At 36.8% G+C, this 21,948-nt stretch overlaps 1 protein-coding gene across 1 annotated transcript in view; it reads left to right on the top strand.

The window, feature by feature from the left end:
* Positions 1-15,130, top strand: part of LOC145690922 (uncharacterized) — a 124,302-nt gene extending 109,172 nt beyond the window's left edge. The window contains exon 3 of the mRNA XM_081766368.1: positions 11,173-15,130. Within this exon, the coding sequence (XP_081622494.1) occupies positions 11,173-11,297 (125 nt within the window). The 3' untranslated portion in view covers positions 11,298-15,130. The remainder of the gene's footprint in view (positions 1-11,172) is intronic.
* Positions 15,131-21,948: the final 6,818 nt, after the last annotated feature.

The following is a 21,948-nucleotide window of genomic DNA, read 5'->3' as shown; positions in this document are numbered from 1 at the left end:
AGTGGTAGGGGAAGCCATCAAATGTTGTGATGCCTTTTCAGACAACTCTTTATACTCACAGCGCACAAGCAACCAAAAATTACAAAGTTCATTTTTTAAAAGTTTCTCCATGAATTCCCAAGATAGTTCTAATAGCTGTTCTTTTCTGTGTTCGAGATATTCATAATTTGTACGTCATGTATTTCTACTATCATCGACCCGAAGCTCATTTTGAAAATTTTAGAAAAGACATTTGGAAGAGACAGACATAATATCAAACTTTATTAACCAAACCTCGTATATAAAAGGAACAATCTCGAAACTTTCTTCATCAGTTTTGTATTTCGTGCATCTGTGTTGGTAGGTCTCATTTTGATTCTTACGGCCATATATGGTCGAGGAACAAGAACTGTTCACGTGAGAGTTACATGCTTGGTAAATGTCCTTTTGGGTCTGAATTTTGGACAATCACTTTCCACCTACGCACTTTTAATACCAAAAGCTCATTGGACAATAATTCCGATCCCGACGCTAGGAGCGAAAATCGGGATTTCCCCGTTGACCATATACAAGCTTTGGTTTGCTAAATAAAACAGTAGTAAGGGCCTGCCCTGAGGAAACTTTTTGGCCCCTGGGTCCCTGCCTCAGGACCCAACTAGTAGTATTTGCGTCACCTGAGGAAACTTTTTGGCCCCTGGGTCCCTGCCTCAGGAGCCATGGTCCCTGGCCGGGGTCAATGACCTAGGGGTACATAGGACCACCCCCTCTAAATTTTGGCAAGGGGTACCATGGCCCACCCCCTAAATTTTGGCAGGGGTACATAGAACCACCCCCCTTAAATTTTGGAAATTGCCAAATCCAAAAATTTGGTATGGTAGCCTAGGACCATAGTATGTACCTCTATTAGTATTGGGTGTCTATGTCGTTCCCTTTTATGGGTAAAAAATTGCCAAAAATTCAAATTTCGGGGGTTTTTGACCTAATTTATCCCCTTTGATGAGGTGTTATTACCTTATATAGTTATATGGGCGTATACAGGGGTCCATTACCTTTCATAAGACATGGGTATATTGATAAATTGCGACAATTGCATATTGATACACGTACGTCACCACATAAAGAGAATCAGTTCGATCATGAGTACCACGGCTCACATTATCAAAGTGAAGGATTCGAATCCGACGGTCCCCTAGTGTATTTATGAATATGTAATATTTGGCATAATTTGAATGAATTTTGTCGTGACATCCTCATATATATATATACCTTCTGCGTGTGAGTGTCTCCCTCCAAGAGAAATGGGCGCTCTTGCGTAGTACTATATACCTAGGTACTTTCTAGAAATTACAGAAGGTTAGTCGCTTTATACCCACCCATTTTCGATTCGGTGCTGCCACCTAACGTATCATACTGAAATTATGGTCACCTTACAAGGGCAGTGTTTGTCTGACCTGGTATACTAGCAGACACAGTTAAAGATGCTTTTATCATGGAATCTGGAAAGTCCTCAAAACTTTCCCTTCTGTTCTTTGAGATATTTGTTAGATATTTATGACCCCGTTACCTGAAAATCAACGTTGCTACTTCCCTATATTGTCCCTTTCTTTTTTCTTCCATTCATTTCTTTTTTTTTTCTTTTCTTTTTTTGCTGAATTTTGTTGTTTATGAAAAGTTACGGAAGTACGGCAGCATTGAAGAGAATGACAGCACACGTGCTGCTTAAGATCAGCCCTAGGTTGTGGGGGAAAGTGTGTAGTGTTTGGGGCAATAGATCTCTAAGTTTGTCTCCAATAGTTACAGTAGGTGCGTGAGTGATGGTAATGACTCTTATCAAATGGAACCGAAAATCAACGTCTTATTCCACGAGACGCTCACACATACACACAAAAGCCACAACCAGTTATTGTTCTCAAGTGAAAAAATTGTGTTAAAATATTAAATTGTTCGCACTAACTATCTTAAGTCGCGGCGCAAGTCACAATCAAAAGTAGCATTTGAAGCAATAATAGCACGTATATTAAATAAAATTAGTATACGCAACGGGAGTTCGACAGTCAATCAAACCGGAATGGCATACAGAAATACAGGATTTGCTATTCCCGCTAAAACGATAAAGATGGAAGGATACCTTCTGAAACACGAGAATAGCGGTATGTGAGCGTGAGCTACACTAGTGGCAAAAGATCTCACTTGAACGAAATGTGAACTAAAGAAGTATACATCTGGGTTCAATTTCACTTTCCTCCGGCTGCTACAAACAAACAATTGCCTAGAGAGCGATCGTGGCTAAGGAAATAAGAAACTGCAGAAGAAGATGATTTTAAATATAAAGTTGCTTTTGTGAACGTTCTTGTAAATCATTTCATTAACACTGGCATCATAAAATATAAGGGGAGTATAAGAACAGTGTTATATTCTTATTATATTTCAATTCACAATGGCTGGTGAGGAGTCTGTTAAGTTGGAATTGATGTGCAAAGAAGAAATTGCTTTTGACTTACCTCAGGAAGATTCACTCGAAGGGAAAGGGTGGACATACGAACTGATGACTGACAAGAAAGAGTTAATATTATCCACAACGGAAGGAGAGGAAACAATGGACAAGGATACAGCTATGTGTTCTTTGGATGTGAAACTAAACGTTGATAGGGTAAAATCAGAATTAGCAGTAGAAGAAGATCCTGAATTTGAAAGGAATATAGAAACGCCTAGAAAAATTGTGGTTCAGGAGATTTGCGCGTCGTACTCTAATGACTCCCAACAATTAACAACAAAAAGTTTAAATTCATTTCGCCCAGAAAGGTAATGTTCAATTTTTCATATACTAATTGGCTCAGATTGATAATACGGTTACATGAGTTCGAAAAGTTTGTTGGCTAAAAGCAATAATTCACGAGAAATATTTAGGTATGGGAGATATCTCGAACGGGTCGGGTATGGACTTTTGGGTTTATTTATTTATTTATTTCATTTTCCGCCGTAAGAACTTAGCGTTCATGGCTTCGTCAAGAGATACAGTTACTATTACAAGTTATAATAATAATAATTGCAAGAGATACGCTACAATTAGTATTACAATTATTAAAAAAATAATATATAATAATACAATATATAAAGTAATAATATAAAATATATACGTAACAATAAAACAAACTAAGTGTACTTTTAGAGAAAATATAAATTTACCTTGTTTTATATATTTTAAAATTCAAATAAATTTTGAAATTTACATTATAAAGAAAGATCACAGTGAAGATATTCATCTAAACCATAGAAAAGATGTTTGAGTAACAGTAACTTGAGGTGTCTTTTAAACTGCAAGTTTGGCATTCGTTTGACACGATCTGGTAATTTATTATAAAGTTTTATTCCTATGTGGTGTAACGAATTTTGAGTTCTTGTTAGACGGAAATTTTGGATATGAATATGATTGGTTGTTCTTGTGTTGTATTCGTGTAGGTCCGAGTTGAGTTGAAAGTTTCTTTTATTCATATGTATAAATGATGTTGTTTCTAGAATGTATATACACGGCAATGGTAATATTTTAAGTTTCTGAAACAGTGGTCTACTTGGTGTATGAAACGGGACTGATAACATTATTCGTAACATTTTCTTCTGCATAGTAAACACTTTCTTTGCATAACAGGTATTACCCCAAAAAATGATTCCATACGATAGAATTGACTGAATCAATCCAAAATAAATTGTTTTCAATGTTTCTGTAGTTAGAATCTTACTAACTTTACGTATAAGATATATTTTTGCACTTAGTTTCCTCAACAAATCATTCACGTGATCGTCCCATGTTAACTTAGAGTCCAATTTTATCCCTAAAAATTTACAAGAGTCAGATACCTGTATGAGTTCCCCGTCTATACGTATTTGATGTATATTTAGAGAGTTCAGTTTTCCTTCATTGAAACTCATTATAGTTGTTTTCGCTGCATTTAAGTTAAGTTGGTTTGCTTTTACCCATTCTGTAATTTTATCTGTCGTGTCCTTAAATATGATTTCCTCGGAGCAAATGTTATTTGGAATTTCAACTAAAATATTTGTATCATCCGCAAAAAGTACGCTTTTGTTTGGAGCTATATAATCAGGAAGATCGTTAATGTAGATAAGGAAAAGTATAGGACCTAATATTGATCCTTGTGGAACTCCGTGCCTAATGTGTCTTACCTCTGACTTGGTTGGACCTATTTCTACATATTGCATGCGGTTAGTCAAATAGGAGTGGAACCATAAATTAGCATGACCTCTAATACCATAACTATGCAATTTATTCAATAAAATTTTGTGATTAACAAGGTCAAAGGCTTTTGTGAGATCCAGAAAAATTCCATATATTTTATTTCTTCTCTCTCTCGCTTTATATATATCACTTAGAAAAGCAACTACAGCATTGTTAATTGATTTGCACTTCCTAAACCCGAATTGGCTCTTCGTGAAGATATTATTCTTTTCCAAAAAGGGCACCAATCTGTTATACATAACTTTTTCTAAAATTTTGGAGAAAACAGATAGAATAGAGATAGGACGATAATTTCCTGGGTCAGTAGTTGATCCTTTTTTGTGTATAGGTCTTATTTTTGCAAGTTTAAGATCTTCTGGAAATGTTCCCGTTTCAAGAGAGGAATTGCATATATCAGTCAACGGTATAAGAAAATATTCGGCACACATTTTAAGCAAGTAATAAGGAATATCGTCGGGCCCAGAAGATTTTTTCGTCTTCATTTTTTTAATAATCGATCTTATTTCTAACTCTGTGGTAGGTATTAAGTATATAGATACAGAATTACTAGATAATTTTATGTTGTTAGTCTTTTCAGACTCAGAATTTCAGTATGTTTTCGCAACGTTGGCAAAAAAATCATTAAGTAGGTTTGCAATATGTTGTTTATTTGTTATTTCTCGGCCATGCTGAATTATTTTTTTAATTTCTATTTTTTGCGTTTTTGATGCGGTTGATTGTTCATTTACTACTTGCCATAGTGTTTTGTTCTTGTTATCAGATTTAGATATTCTATTTGATGTGTGAATTTTCTTTGCTTCTTTTATTACACCTTTAAGAATACTCCTATATTTATTAAAATATTCTTTTAGTTTCCTATTATTCGTCCTTTTTACAATTGTATGTAGTTGTTTCTTTCTCATGCAGGAATTAATTATGCCTCGTGTTATCCAGTTGCATCTAGTTTTGTGAGAATATACCTTTATCTTTTTAAGTGGAAAGGCTATTTCGAAATAGTGCCTAACTGTATTAATGAACTGTCTGTATTTATTGTTTACGTCATTTTCTAGTAGTGTGTCCGTCCAGTCTTCCTTGCTAAGAAGATATTGAAAGTACTCCACGTTCGTTTCATGAAAGTTTCTTGCCCACTTACATTCTTTTCTATCAATTTTCCGATCTTGGGGTTGAAGTGTTATGTTTATTTGAACTGCATTATGGTCGGAGAGTGATGTGTTAAGATTATTTGCTTTAAAGGAAGTAGTTTCATTATCTATTATAATTTGATCTATACAAGATTCTGAGTTTTCTGTAATGCGGGTTGGAGTGTTTATAGTGTGTTGTAGGCCGAAGGATTGCAAAGTGTTTGATAATAATGTTAGGTGATTTGATGGTGTCAGGAAATCAATGTTTAGGTCGCCACATAATACGATTGGTTTACTTTCTTTCTTAACTAGAGTTAACAGTTGTTCTAATTTTTCAATAAAACGGGGAAAGGAGCAGTCAGGTGTTCTATACATGAGTATTATAATGAACCTATGTCCTGATTTTTCGATTTCTATTACTGCATGCTCAAATGTCTGTTCCTCATTCAGATACATGCTGTTGTTTTTTACCTTATACTTTAATATTTTTCTCACAAACATTAAAGCACCACCGCACCTACTGAATGTCCGGCAAAATCCACCAACACATATATAATTTGGTAGGACTGTATACTCTATTTCATCTTCCCTCAACCAGGTTCGTTATTAAAAATTACATCTGGGTTCATCAGCTCAGTGTCGTTTCTGATTAGTATGTCTAGTTCATCTATTTTATTTCTAATGGATTGTATATTCTGATGTAGTACCTTTAGTTCAACTGTATTATATTGGTTTGATTGATAGCATACTGACCTAGAAGAGGTATCTGTGTCGATGAGTGGAGCATTTGTTATCTCTTTGATGCTTAGATTTTCATCAAACTTAGATACATGTTCCCCATTAACTACTTTAGAAGTGATATTATTGTCTCGTCGCATAAAAAATCATTATTCCTGAGCTTCTCGGGTAATCGCCTTTGTCGATTGGTCACACGCGTACTACTACTTGGGGCGCCTATTGTTGAATGTGTATGTTTCTTTTGTGGTGTCATGCATTGAGAAATTGGGAGGATAACTTTTGCGTTTCTTTTGTTGTGTTCCGAAACGTTTTCATTGCCTTCTGCGTTACCAATAAAGAAAGCCATGGATTGCGAACTCTCAGTAGATGTATCTGTACTCCTTTTTTTAAAGTTACATGTTTGGTTATGTACTGGCTTTTCACTATTAAGATTTACTAGTGTCACTGATGTACGCCCCAAATTGTGAAGCATCTCTTTTGCTGCAAACAACATTTGGCTATCCTCACTGTGCATTTCAAGCAATCCATTCCCCATAGCTAAACTAAAACTTACGTTGGAGAACTGAAATGTGTTCAAAGCTCTAGAGGCATCTTTTACAATTGTACATTTAGACGTTACCTTTGTATTATTAGTAACCTGTTTGCAGGCTAAAGATTTTGTTTGCCCATTTCTATACTGTACTGTACTATATGATTTTGCACTGGACTTATTACTTATTAATTGATTTACCTTGTCTACAATGAAAAGCTTACCTCTGCGGTTTAAATGTAGACCATGCTGAGTATGGTGCGTTCGGTCGAGAGACGCAAGATCGACAATATGTACATTAGTATACTTGTTACATAATTTCATGATTTCCTGATTGGTTTTCCTCACTTCTAAATTGACACAAGATTTATCAATTAAGTCGTACCGGTGAGGGACTGTACAAGCCAGAACATTGGTATTACCTAATTTACCTAATACACTTTCATAAGCAGCTATTACACTATTTGCTTCGTTTTTAGATACATCATTAGTTCCAGTGATTTTTAACACATAATCCTCTTTTGTGAGTTTTTCTGTTTCTTGTACGCAGTCCTTCAACACTTGCTCAGATCGAGCTCCTGGCTTAACAAAGTTAACTGTTCTTACCTTGTTTAGTTTGTTGCTCATAAGTGTACCTAACCCACGACCTTGGCTATCTGATAATATAACTAGTTTCTTCAGGTCACTTTCCTGTCTATTACTCCCTTCAGCTTTCCTATTTCTTCTGTTGTTTTGTCGAGTCACATTTACGTCTAATTTTGTTCTCAGCTTGTTATGGGTTTCACCATCTTCAAAGAATTTCGGAATACTTTTCCTGTCCTGCGACGTACTACTTTTAAAATGTTCTTTGACCATTTCACCTTCAAGCACTACAAATCTATTCTGAGTTCTAATGCCTTCTGGTGAACCTACCTGTTGATATTGTGTGGTTTTTACATTACGCATAGTTTGCGACTTCAGATTATATCGCGGTTTACTTTTATTTGTTTCGACCTTTTCTTTGTCCTCCAATAACTGCGTTTCGTATTTACTGTTGTATATTACATTTACATTGTTTTTCTTCTGCCGAACATTTCCAACAAATTTCGATGAGTTTTTAGCTATTGGTTGGTTGACACTATTATGCACTGAATGAGGGACATTGTTTCTTTTCACCTGTTCAAGGGTGTTGCTTTCTTGCGAGTTGGGGTGTACATTAATATTGCGTTTTACAATTTCACTCCAGGATGCACTTGTATTTTCGTTTTGAGAGATCTGTCCATTATTTTGCAGAATGTCTTTAGATAATATGTCTATTATTAATTGTTTCGATAGAATTTCTTCTAGTTTTGCATTCAGTTCTCTTTGCAGTTTTTCACAATTAATACAAAATGAACCCTCCATTGTATAACATAAACAAAATTCTAACACAAAGAAGCTATAATTTTCAATATCAATGCGATTTTTCTGAAACCATAATTTCAGCGTAAACCGTAAAGTTAAAACAGGGTAAGCTGACAACTCTGACTTTCATAGAGATTGCAGCTATGAGATTGCAAATGGCCGCCAATTTATTGTAATATATTTTTCAAAATTCTGAGAATCCACTACGAACTAATAAAATGAAATCTACACAGCTATTATTGTTTTGGCACAACTTTACACTTTTATCCATTGGAGACTGGATTCAACATTTCTTTTTCCTCCAGAGGGCTAACTCGCATTTAAAATACTAACATAATACTTCTAGTGGAAACACAAATACAAGTTTTGTTTACGTTTCACAAATTATTCATATCTCAGTTTCTATCACTACGAAAGTACATTTTCGATGTTCTTCTTACTAGTGATGGGCAGTGGGAATATTCCCGGTGGGAAGGAATTTAAAAATGGGAATATTCCCGGGTTTTTTCCCTGGCCTATAAATTCCCGGGAAGGAATTTATTTTCATTTCTTTACTTTATCCTCCAAATTATAAGAACCATATAACTAATTACTTTATTTTAATATATTATGATTTATTTCTAGGTTTTAAAGAATTTGGAGGTAAAAAAATTTAAAATTATTTGACGGTACTTTATATAACTAATAATGTGATTTTTTAAGTTCCATTTCCATTTGCACTAAAAAGTAGGGTAATTGTTTAGTATTAAAGGCCAAAACTAGCAAAAAGTATGATGATTTACGGAAGAAATGAGTTGATAGTCATGTTCAAGTAGTCAAGAAAGTATCAACCACATTTTTTAAGGCAGTAAGGGATTTATACAAAACGGAAAGATTAGTGGAAGTGATTTATTTGAGAAAAGAAAGTCAATTGTTGGCAACGAAGATAGAAAACAACGTGACATGCCGGGCTCTAACCCGTCTTCATTCGCTAACGCCCGCTCCGCAATGCTGTCTGAATTTAATGTTGGTAACCTTATTTTTACGTATGAAACCATAAAACAACCGCATCGGAATAGAATATCGCAAAAAAAAAAAAGTAGGTGCAAAAGCTGGCCCCCGATGCTAAAGAACAGCCAAAATTAGCAAAGTACTAATTTACAAATGATGAAAAGGAACCATTTTGTAAAGTAATTTAGAATTATGTAGAAATAGAGATGAAGTACTATTAATAAAACCTGAACCACCTTTAGTAATAGACGTCGGTCTGTCTCCTCTCTCTGACTCGAATTTCTGAAGAGGTACTTGGACTTCTTTTACATGTGAATTAACGCATGGAATTTCAAGAAACAGGTTGAATGAAAGTTCGTGTATGGCAATGTTACGTGCTAAAATTTAAAGATAAGTAAGTATCTTGCAAATTTTGTGAACATAAATATGTATGCGCAAATGTTGATAAATTGGTGAGACATGTGTCTTCTAGCATTTATCCAATCTAATTGGTTTATAAAATTTATAAATTTAATGTGTTTATAATATCAGTAATAGAGTCAAGTTGAGCAAATACACTTACATATAAATTTAAACTGTTACTATATAATTTTTTCGCACATATTTAATTGATAGAACATATTGTAAATAAATATACATTTATGCGTACTCTCTAAATATAATAAAGTGTTAATAAAGTAACATAGTACCGTTCAGAATATATAGATTTTAAAGAATCCTCTGTCGACAACAGTAATAATATGCTGTGATATAAAAATTAGTTCAACTCTGAAATAATAATACAGTAATAGAATGCAATTTTCTTTCTCATTGTACATAAATTCCCGGATAAATTCCCATTTTGGGAATCTTCCCGGGAATATTCCCAGGGAATATTCCCGAAAAATATCTTCCCGGGAATTTACCCATCACTACTTCTTACCACTGCATAATTCACAGATAAAATAGTGTAGAGTAAGTTCTTCTTAGAATAATATTACCACTAAAATTCTCGCAATAAAGCGGGAGCATGTCTCGACGCGTAAGAAAAAGACGACGTACGAACGAAGGGTAGAACAACGACGAATTTCGAAAAAGTACTTATTGAGGCTTAATAACAATTGAAAACGTATTATTATGCAAAATTTGGTAGGTACCCCAATGGGGTTCGGGGGTATCATGGGGTACCTAATTTATGAATTTTTAAATATTTTGAAACATATGTCTACGAAATCTTTCAAAGAACGTTACAAATACTAGATAATCGAAAACCACATCTCGCTACACCTCTTGGTTACCGAAATATGGGGAAATAAACAGTGATACCATAGATGTGTGGGGATTGCGTACTAGATGGAACAATTTCAAAAACTAAACACTCATTCCTAATAACAATCTCAAAAGACGTTTAAACCCAAAACTAGGGATGGGACTTGGGTATTTACCCACTGGGTAGGTAAATAAAAATTGGGTAAATACCCGGAAAATACCGAAATTTTATTTACCTACCCAAAAAATGGGTATTTATTACAAACTGCAAGATTACATAATAAGAAGACATAGTGGATTCTAAAATAACAGTATAAAATCTTCCAGACACAAATGTGGTTAAAGAAAGATGCAAACTTGCAACACTGGAAACAATTTATATATGATAACACTGTTTCAATCTTCCCCGTTTCTAATTTAGTTCACTACTGATATTAGCTTTGAGACTTGTTGAGAGAAACAAGTGCACATTCCTGCTAGTACGTTTTTAGAAAATGTAGGTTGCATGGGGGTGAACGACAATTGTCAAATGTGACGTCATTTCCTAACACTTATAGAAAATCTATGAAATATAGAATTGTTAAGCACAAGGGCATAATTTCAAATATTATTTCGTTTTTAATATTATCTTTTAAAAACCAATTCCAACCAAACGCACAATCTTCACACAAATGGTTGAATTGTACTGGCTAAGATCAGAAACTGGTTTCCATTTCTAGATTTCTGGGTTAACAACTTTCCATAAAGGGAACACGTAACAGATAAGGTGTAGCTGACTTTTTCCATGTGATAAATTTGTACCTACAGTGAAAATTGAATGGATGCGGGTTGGGTGCAAATAATCTTATGTATTTATTAGTGGAATAGGTTAAGATACGTGTTCAACCTATGATGGTTTATTGTACAACATATTTTTATATTTTATCTTCTAGGCATTGTTAAACAGAATGCTAGCGAAAGCTGCCTACGTAACTGGAGCGCCATTGTCCATGGTGGAACATCCTCTCTGGATAGATTTCTTCAAGCGTCTAAGACCTTCATTCAAACTTCCAGATAGAAAGTCGTTGTCAATTTGGCAACTTGATGCCCAGTTTAATGAAATGCAAACATAGCTGCATGTAGAGCTACAAGATTCGAAATCAATTTCATTATTACCAACCCTAGTCCAATATTTGTTCACTTTATAAACACGAAAGACAACCGTCACACTGCTGAGTACATTAGAGATCAAGTATTTGAAGTCATTGAAAAATACGATCCCAGTAAGTTCTTTGTTCTCATTGGCGATAATGCAGCAAATATGCAGAAGGCTTTTTCTCTTGTCCAAGAAAAGTACCCCCATTTGCAACCATTGTCATGTATAGCACATACATTGAACCTTGTCTGCAGTGATACCTTAAAATGTTTTTCAATTTCATCATTTATGACAAATACAGGGTGCGGCACGTAAAACCGGCCCGTCGTAATATTCTGGTATATTGTGTTTTTGGCAACACTTAAATAATCTACCTTCCTACCAAGAGATGGCGTGTCGAGGTCGGGTCGACTTACGTGACCTTCAGCAGTCACGTACAGCCGCAGCCAGTGAAACTTGTCGAAACCAGTTGAGAAAAAGCCCTCGTTGTGTTAAGCCGGGTGAGTGTCAGTGTGTGATAATGCCGTATTCGATACCCGAGAGTGTGGTCATTGTTGAAGGGTTCACTCTCACTGGATCTTTTGTGAAAACAAAGAATTTGTTTCGGGAAAAATTTTCAGGACGTTCTGTGCCATCAAAAAGCACCATTCAGCAATTGATTGCAAATGGCGGCGTACAGGATCGGTTCAAAATGCTCCCAGGAACAGACGACCATCTGTCTGCACACCTGAATTAAAGATGCAGGTGGAGGAGATAATGATAAGAAGTCCTCGAAAGTCAAACCGGGAGATTGAGTCAACAGGTTCATGCGAGTGAGAGAAGTTGCAGATGTGTTTTAAGGGGACTGAAGTTAAAACCGTACCGGATAAGTGTTGTGCAAGAACTGAAGGAGCCTGACCTGCAGAAGAGGGTGTTCATGGCTGTTGAGCAATGTTGCCAGTGGTATCTTGGATCCACTAATGCTATCATGAGTGACGAGGCGTGGTTCCACCTGTCTGGATACGTAAATTCCCAAAACAACCGGCATTGGTCGACAGAAAATCCACACGCAATCCACCAGGTACCCTTGCAAGATGAGAAAATTGGTGTTTGGTGTGCCATTTCCGCCACACGCGTTATTGGGCCCATATTCTTTGAGACGACAGTGAACAGTGACGTGTATATGGGAATCCTGGAGGAGTTTTATACACACTTGACCGAAGAGGAGCGTCAGTTATGTTACTTTCAGCAGGACGGTGCAACATGCCACACATCAGCTGCATCATTGTCCCTTGTACATGAGATGTTTACACCAGAGAGGACAATCAGCAAAGGCTAGTGGCCTCCTCGGTCACCAGACTTGTCCACGTGGGACTTTTAAAGGGAAGAGTATACGAAACAAATCCACACACAATTGAAGAACTCAAAACCAGGATCCAGGATGTCACCAATAGCATTACAACACAAGAACTGACAAGGGTATATATGAATCTCCTCAATCGTGCTCACATGTGTGTTGAAGTGGGCGGAGGACACTTTCAGCACCTGCTGTGAAGGTGAGTAGTCATATTCAACACATTACATTTCATTTATGTGTTGTAGTTAATCATATTCAATACATTACATTTCATTTTATGTGATCACTTTACGGGCCGGTTTTACGTGCCGCACCCTGTATTATAGACATCATTAAAGCAGTTAGAAATACTCAGGTCTTGAATGCACTTTTTCATGCAATTAACAATGAGAAAAACATACACACTTCTCTTACTCTTCCATGTAAAACCCGTTGGGGAAGCTACTTAAAATCTCTTGAAAGTTTGCAAGCTACAAATGTCACCCTACAGAACTTAGCTGTTCACGAAACCACTGCAAGATATACAGTATTTATTAAAAACCATAAAGCAAGGTTACTTGACGATAAAGGTTTCTGGGTGACAGTTGAAAAGCTAATACACGTTCTCAAACCAATAGTATCCTGGATAAATGTATTAGAATCTGATGAATGTAACATACACCGAGTTTTTCTGGCTGCCAAAGAAATCGAAGAGCAATTTAGAAAATCTGTTCTTGAATTCCCATTGTCCAAAGCAGAAGAAACAAATATTCTTCATAATTTCGAAAGCAGAAAAGTTACAGCACTCCAACCGATTCACTATGCCGCAGCATTGCTAGATCCATCATCACAGGGGTTTCACTTGACTCCAGAATAACATGATGGATTGGAGTTCATACACAAGGTTGCAGAAAACATGAAAGCAAATCTTGTAAATGTTATGAAGGATTTCGCACACTACAAGGCAAAAGAAGGTTTGTGGGGCAAGAAGTTCATTTGGACAAGTTCAGGGGAAATGAACCCAGTAGTTTGGTGGCAAGGTTTGTGTGGAAGTACCCACTTATCTGAAGTTGCACAGCGGATATTAACAGCACCGGTATCATCAGCCGCCACAGAAAGATCTTTTAGTACATTCTCAAAAATTCACACTAAGTCAAGGAATAGACTGACTACTTCTAGAGCCGGAAAAATTACGTATATAGCTTATAACTGGAAACTTCTTCACCGGAACAAAAGAAGAAAGTATCAACACACCGTACAGAGACAGAGAAGATTGTTGAGTCAGAGCAGCAGAAAGGCTTAGAAAATACGTTACCTCAAGATACAAGTTCATCGCATTTGAAATGCACTATAGTACCAAGGAAAAGGAAAGCCTCTGAAGAAGAGAGTGACAGTGACATTTCTTCCGTGTGGGAGATAGATGAAGACATTAGCAGCGATGATTCCATATATTCATTCTATGTATCCGATGAATCTGATAAGTAATCTTGGTAGAAATGCTATCCCATAACAAGATAACACTTTTCAGTTATATGTATAGAATATTTGGAAAATGCTGCTAAATCTTGAATGTTCTGTAGTTCATTTGTTCTTTTATTAGGTTTATGATAGAAATGACGTGGATGATGCTGCCAATTGAGATGTCTGAAATCAGAGTGAACTAACTGCATTTTGCCGAATTTTGAATTAAAGCATAAAATCATTTCAATTAGGCGTACAAATCTAATGCCACCGAAACAGAAACTAGTTAAAGAAACAGACGTAACTGTCATTTGAAGCCCATTTTCCAATGGCCCTTTATCTATCTTGTTTCCAAGAATGCTAATTTCCCGCAAAACACGAAAATACAGTTACTTCAATTTGGCTTCAGACAGCTCATTTTTTACTACATTTTGATGTTTAGCTAGCAAGTGTAGTTTAAGTTTGAAAGTCCCCGCATATATACTCCTACCGTTTCATTTTTAGTTAATAAAACATACATGATGTGACAGAAAAATATTTCAAATCATGTCAATATTAATAACATGTTCCCCATAGTCACTTGTAAAATGTAAATTGAAAGAAAAGTACTTATCCACGTTCCATGTATTATTTTAGTTTCTTTATTTGTACAAAAAAATGCTGTCTTTTTCAGTCATCAGTTTTTAAAATTTGCTTTCTGGAGAAACAAACTTGTTTTATGTTACTATTATCAAAACAGGAACAACAACATAAATCATTTGTATTAATCAAAATAATAAATTTACTGCCTTTTAATACTTGTTTTAGTTTCTTCTGGATCTACTCGTACATTTTCATTTTTTTACGTACTGCGAAATAACGTCTGTTCCACATATAGTATTGAAAATGAAAAATACCCGTATATTTACCCAATTTGGGTAAATACCTGGGTATTTACCCAAGGTATATACCCAAAAAATATTTACCGGTAAAAATCCCATCACTATTCAGGACCAATTGCTCGAATGCTGAGCCAGCAATTTAAACCTCCGTAGTTCGGCTCCTCATTAACGTAGAAGGATTATTTAGGTGTCTGTCTCTTCAGGAAGGATAAACCTTTCCAATGGTGTGCGTTTCATTCACATAAAGATCTCACTACAAAAAGGTAGGGGGGCAAATTGAATGCTTTTGTTCCCCTCTCCTTTAGCATTTAGAAGAGAAACTCTCTCCCCAAAGGGGCTACAAGCATAAAAAGTGGCATCAAGAAAGATAAATGAACATACTAACTAGTGATACCATGTGTATAGCCATTGGGCTTAAGGGGGAATCAGAGACATATTGAATTTACTCTTTTTTTCAGTATATATTTTTATAAAAGTAAAACATATTACCTGAAAATTGTGGGACGCTGCCAACACTATTATTTGCAATACGCCAAAGAATAATATCACATGTACGCCAGACATTCGGAACAATCATATAAAACATGAAAAGATGAAGATACAATAGCAAGGGATAAAAAATTCGGAACAACGTACCTATAAGAATCATCCTGTATATATTTATATATTGTCGTCTACCCTGACTTTGGCAGCCCTAGGGACGTCCGTAATTGTCACAGAGATAAGAAGAATACCTCGTTGAAAACATTATGGGATACAGATTCTAACGAGGTAACTTTTGTGCCTCCCGTGCCCAACCCGTAAATGAAGAAGAATGTAAAACTCGGAAAAAATACACTTTTTCGAAGTTTGTACAGCTGTGGCAACACCAGGGTCCGAAATCCCGGGGGACAGGGTGAATTTCCCCCTACCAAAATTGTTATGCTTGCATTTTCCACCACCAAAATCTGTAAGAGGGACACCTTAATATTAGACTAGAGGGAGAGATGGAAAACAAATTTCATAAATGAATAAAAATTTTAAAAAATATTATCATGGTCACAGCTTCTAAAATAAATCTGTAGTTTATCTATGAAACAGATTTAACTGTCTTATAGGCTGTAAGGGGTTTCTTGCTTGCAATTAAGGTATACACATAAAACTGTGGCAACTGTGGCTAGGTTTATTGCTGATCAGTTGCACGCAGAATTGGTAAAACTTCTCACACAAACAGATTGTTTTTCAATTTCAGTGAACGAATCCACACAAGGTTTGCAGATAAGCTCTTGCTGTTATATGTGGCATATGTGGGTGAAGGAAATAATCCTTGTTTAATTTATTTATTTATAAATTAGTGCCATTTGAAAATGCCGATGCAAAATTCTTGAAAAGAAAATTACTCAAGTATTTTCCGAAGGTAGCATAGATTTTTTAAATCTTAAAGAAACGTTTGTTGGATTTGCTTCGCAGGGGCTGCAACGTTCACCGGGAGAAATGAAGGGTTGCCGCTCGAATTAGAAGAAGTGTCCTAAAAATGCGCGTTGTGAAGAGTAATATAGCATCTTAGTAACGTGTTACGGAGGGGGTAAATCAAGATGGTCCATACCCACCTGAGTGTCTGTGAATTTACTTCGTCTTTCATCCAGGATTTGACCCATAATAATACATAGTATACTATGGAACTATCTGTTAGTGGAGGTTTAATTATATATATGTATCATGGGCGTCTAGGGATATTTCTACCTGGGGCATCTTCAGAACTTTAAATAAAAACAGCGGTTGATTTTGCCTTCATCGAAACAATCGCTACATTTTGAAGAACTTTGAGAGGAAACACTTTGGCATATCTCTTCCCGTTTGACAGCTACAGCTCATGAATAGGTTAATACGATGTTTTACGCACGTGCAACTCAAAAGGTAAACAATCGGAATGAAATATAATCTTTAAACTTTGCGTCCCACTGTTATTCCGGCTAGGCTAAAGGAGACGGTGATAATGAGAAATGAATGGAATGCTAGAATCAAGAAAACTGGGTAAAACGGGAGGACTCCGAGAAAACCCACTCACACGATGTTTGTCCACCACAATGTTCATTCGGTGCGAGCTGGGATTGAACCAGAAGTGTTTAAATAATTGAAATCACAGCAAAGCACAAAAGTGCATATATGAAAACCAAATGCAATTTTCAAAATCAGTGATTTCTCGGACATACCTCTATTGAGTGGCAAGTTCATAATGCCAAATAGTAACAAGGTTCGATTTTGCTTGAGTTGAAAGAAGTGCTGAATATTCAACCACGTTCTTAGGCAACAGTTAATGACAGTTGGTAACATGGCTGCTACGTAAGCTGAGTTGCTGGGAAAGAAAGATGATATGTAATGAGGTGACAGGAACAACTGTAGTATGGATCGCAAGCTCATACTGATGGTGAGACATATCGTAAGTAGAACTTAACTAAATTCATGACGAAAGCAAATTCGGAAACAACGTCGGCAGGATGTTATGCAACGGAAGGAAGATGTACAGAATAGCGAATTCGTTAATGAAGTAGAGAATTCCGAAGTAACGAAGTTAATGATGAGAGACGATAGCGTCCAGGGCCTACATTTTGCAGCTATCATCCAAACAATTGCTTGGTCTCAATGAGGAAAAACCCTGGAAACACCCAGGAGAACGATCTCGTTACGTTCAGGCGGGCCTGGGATCAATCCCAGTTGACTATCATACACGACAAATGCCGAGTGGGTACCTGGAAATAAATGAACCACATTCCAATACATTTTGCGTATAAAACCTGCGCCTAAACCGAAGATAGTCCACGATCACCAATGAAGTCGACGTTCGACGATCTTTTGTATATCCAAGATGAGATCCCTTACAAATACATAGCATGTTCTAATGCCACTTTGTGATGGTTTCGAGCAGCACATTCATAAACTGTCCCAATGGTCGTGTGTTATTACTATTCTGAATCCAGTAGCTAACGCGTACTTTATCTTCCTGAATACGCATTATGTGTTGCTTTGGACATGCGGTTGCTGGTTTCACATACAGAGGGCGATGACATGACACACATACAACCAGACACCAGACGTAGGCTGGTATGATATACACCCAGAATATGGAACCAAGTACCAGAGTGAGTAACTACACAGAGAGTTAAATGGATCCTTGTACTAAAAAAAATGCTCAACTGAATTAAGCTCAACCGCCCCTGTATATTACAAACTAGTTATGTGACGTGGACCGCATCTCCACAGCAGTTTAGAGCGCTTGTATTGTGTTGATGATTGAGTGATTTTAGTAAGAACTGTCCGTAGTAAATAAAAACGTTCTCGCCATATAAGAATTTGGAGGCATTCCAAATGTTAATGATTTTATGGGTTTGTCGGGAAAATTATATTGCTATATCTCGATTATACGCTTCACGCTGTCCAGATCGTCAAACTATTTCCTACAATATTTTGCTGAGATTAATTAGCAATACGATTGCGGCAGACAGCAAACATTGGTCGCAGCTATGGCGTCCGGAGAGGAGTCGTACATGTACTTGCAGCTGTTGCAGATAATCCATATGTGTGTTAGCCGCAGACCGCACGAGAACGTAGGATTAGTCAAGAACTGTGGAACTACAATTTGAATCCGTACTACCACTCTCTGTCTCTCTGCATCTGGAACTACGTGATGCTGACTCCAATTTAAGAGTTGCGTTCTGCAGCTGAGTAGCCAACCAATTTTGAGAACATCCGAATTTCGTAGCGTTCGTTTTGTCCTGGGGAAGCTACATTCTGCAGTGATGGCAACGTGAATCTCCACAATACACATTACTAGTAAGCGGATATTTCACACTGGATCCAAGAAGCCAATCGGAAACAGAGATGGAGCATTAGTGTGTAGGGCAGCATTCTAGGGACTCAAGTGATTGAGCTAAGATGTTTTGACGATCTTTTGGCAGGAACAATATTTCGTCACTTCTAGCGCCACCTTTATTGGAAAATGTTAATCTCCATATATGTCAGATGATGCGGTTTCAATTAGATGGCTGCCCAGCAAATACTGCTGCTATCTGTACGGAAGCGTTAAATGCTTTATTTCTGAAACGCTGGATCGGGAGAGGTTCCCATCCACAGTCTCGTCCGAGATCTCCCGATCTTACGTATATAGACTATTCTTTTCTGGGGCTGAATTAAGGAGTTTGTTCATGTCAATAGACTAACTACAATTTGCAACATGAAACAACGCATTAAAACACATTCCGGAACATCAACATGGCCGAGCTTGAAGTTGTAGATCACAATTATGTGCAGCGAATAAAATGCTGTATTGCTGTTCGTGATCATCACTTTGAGGATTTCTGAAGCCAAGGAAGCATCGACTACACTCAACAGAAGCTAAGACTATCCTTTAGCTCTTTGCTCATCTTTCAGAAACTGTTCTATTGCAAATAATCACAGACCCTCATGGTTTGTTCAATTCTTTGGCAACAACAGATTCATAACTTTTATCTTCATTTCGACCACATGCTTTCTATTTCATTTTGTTCTGGCATCGTAAATCTGATTTCATCATTTTGCTCATCAACTAATTTGTAAGTTTCTGTAGAGCCATATGACACCAACTCTCGTAAACTACTGCTTACCAAGGTTGTTCAATATTTAGTGCTTCTCTCGACACTAGCAAAATTGATCCTTGTTTCTATTTGGCATTATGAAGTTGGTCATCCCGCAATAGAGATATGCGTGATACGCCACTCTTTTCGAAAATTGCACAGTTTGTTTCTGCATATGCACTTTTATACTTCGCTGTAGTTTCAAACAATTATTTAGCATTCCTTTTGAGTTGCACCATGCGTATACCCTCACATAGACATATTAAAGAGCTCATGCAGTTACCAAACGATGAGAGATACGGCAAAGTGTTTCCTCTGAAAGTTTTTCAAAATGAGCGGTTGTTTCAATGAAGGCAAAATCAACCGCTGTTTTCATTTAAAATTCTAAAGTTGCTCTCCGGTAGAGGCACTCCCGAGACGCACATGGTTTCAGAAGTATCACCAAGTGATTTGGCACATACACTTAGGTTTTAACATTTTTTGTTTCAAAGATGTCTGTGAATTAGTAGCTGCGTTAAGACCCTGTTACGGATTTCATGAATTATCCTTATGTAATATACAGTTAATCCTTCACTAACGGATGCTTCCATAAAATAGACAGATGTCTTGAGTTGAGTTGATTTTGAGTTTAACGTCCCGTTCAGCAGCGAGGAATCCAAACCACATGAGCTCATGTCGGGTATCGAACTCGGGTCTCCCACGCGAAAGGCGCTCTGGACAGATTTCTTGCTCCGGTAAAAAATGTACTATGCATTATTGTATACATCGATATAGTTAAGACATCGTTATGACAAAAATTTCGTTATGCAAGAGTTTGAACAACGAACTTATGTTCTGGGTAAGATTTGGGCGCCTAACATTTAGTCCGGCGAGGTTCTTCCGACGGGATATTTTGATCTGTGCAGAAAGTGAGAATTACAGAACACCGCATTGTTTGTTATCTGGCCTTCCCGTCTGCAATATTCCAGCATATAATCGTTAGTCTACAGTAATTTAAAACTTACAAGGATCTAGCCAGGGCCAGAGGCCCTAGGCCCCCAATTTTCTTTTGAATTGCATACCTATCGTAGTCTGGGGCCTCATTGACCCCAGTTTTTACCTTCTAGATTCGCAACGGATACAAGGATGTTTCAAGATAAATTGTCCACCCTGTTGTAGGATATGGGAATAGGGCACAAAGTGCTTAAAAATAAGAAACAAGCTGTTACGGTAGCTAAGAGATATAGTATGTGGAAATAGAGTTAGATTATGATGGAACATAGAATATAATGGAAGTTAGAACATAATAGGAGTCAGATTATATTGGAAGTCAGAGTATAATGATATAGATTGATGTGTAAGAAGATTAATGTACTTGTGAAGTAAGATTGATATAGATAGCTGTGTTATATAAAGGCAAAGATTAAAGTAAAGATACAGAAGAAGTTAAGTGTGTATCTTTGTTGATTTAAGTAAACTAACATTGGCGCAGTCGAATTAGAAGAAAGCTACGTTTCTACAATGGCACAGTTTAATTTAAAGGACTCTACACTCTTATCCTCATGGGAAAAACTCAAGAATTGCCTACACACAGATGTTAAAAGATGGATTGCATATGAATTAAACCAGAGAGATCAACAGCTGGCTCAGTTAAAGGAAGAAATTTCTTTTTTAAAACGTCAACTTCAATACAAGCATACTGATCCAGCGGTACCACTGAAAAATAATTGGCAATCAACAACGCCAGCAAGCATAGGTGGACTTTCCAAGGTCTGTAAAAGATGTCTGCTAAAACCAAGAGATGTTATCGATGCCTGTTTTTAGGACACATTGCTAAGGCATGTCTTGCAAAACGATTAAATCCCAAGTTCAAATTGGAACGCAATATCAAGAACACTGACGTTCCTGTATCAAAGGCATCGCACAATCAACTGACTAATGAACGCATGCTAATTGAAAATCAGGATGAGACAGACACTATTCTGCCAGTAAAAGAAAAGGAGAGAGGGTGCAAGAAAGATACAAATGAGTCAGACTCAACCCATGTATTTACGTCAGATTGCATAGAAGGAAATCAAGCTAGATACCCCCTCATTGGAAGCATAGAAACTACTCCAGTACCTTCAACAAAGAAATTGAAACAAGTAATCGCTAAGTGGGTTGTCAACAGCAGAAGAAGATGGGAAAGAAGAAGGAATACTACGAGTGATACTACTCTGCAGCAGTCCGGGGATAACAGACGCTCTTCAGTGACAAACATTACAGTAATGACCAATCAAGTACGGGAGCAAGAACAAATTATTCCGCTACTCATGGAAAATCCAGCGCAGATCGGTTTTATGAAGGCC

Source organism: Thermobia domestica, chromosome 7, assembly GCF_964235325.1.
Source record: "Thermobia domestica chromosome 7, izTheDome1.hap1.1, whole genome shotgun sequence".
Lineage (NCBI taxonomy): Eukaryota > Metazoa > Arthropoda > Insecta > Zygentoma > Lepismatidae > Thermobia > Thermobia domestica.
This window is presented reverse-complemented; position numbering and strand designations above follow the sequence as displayed.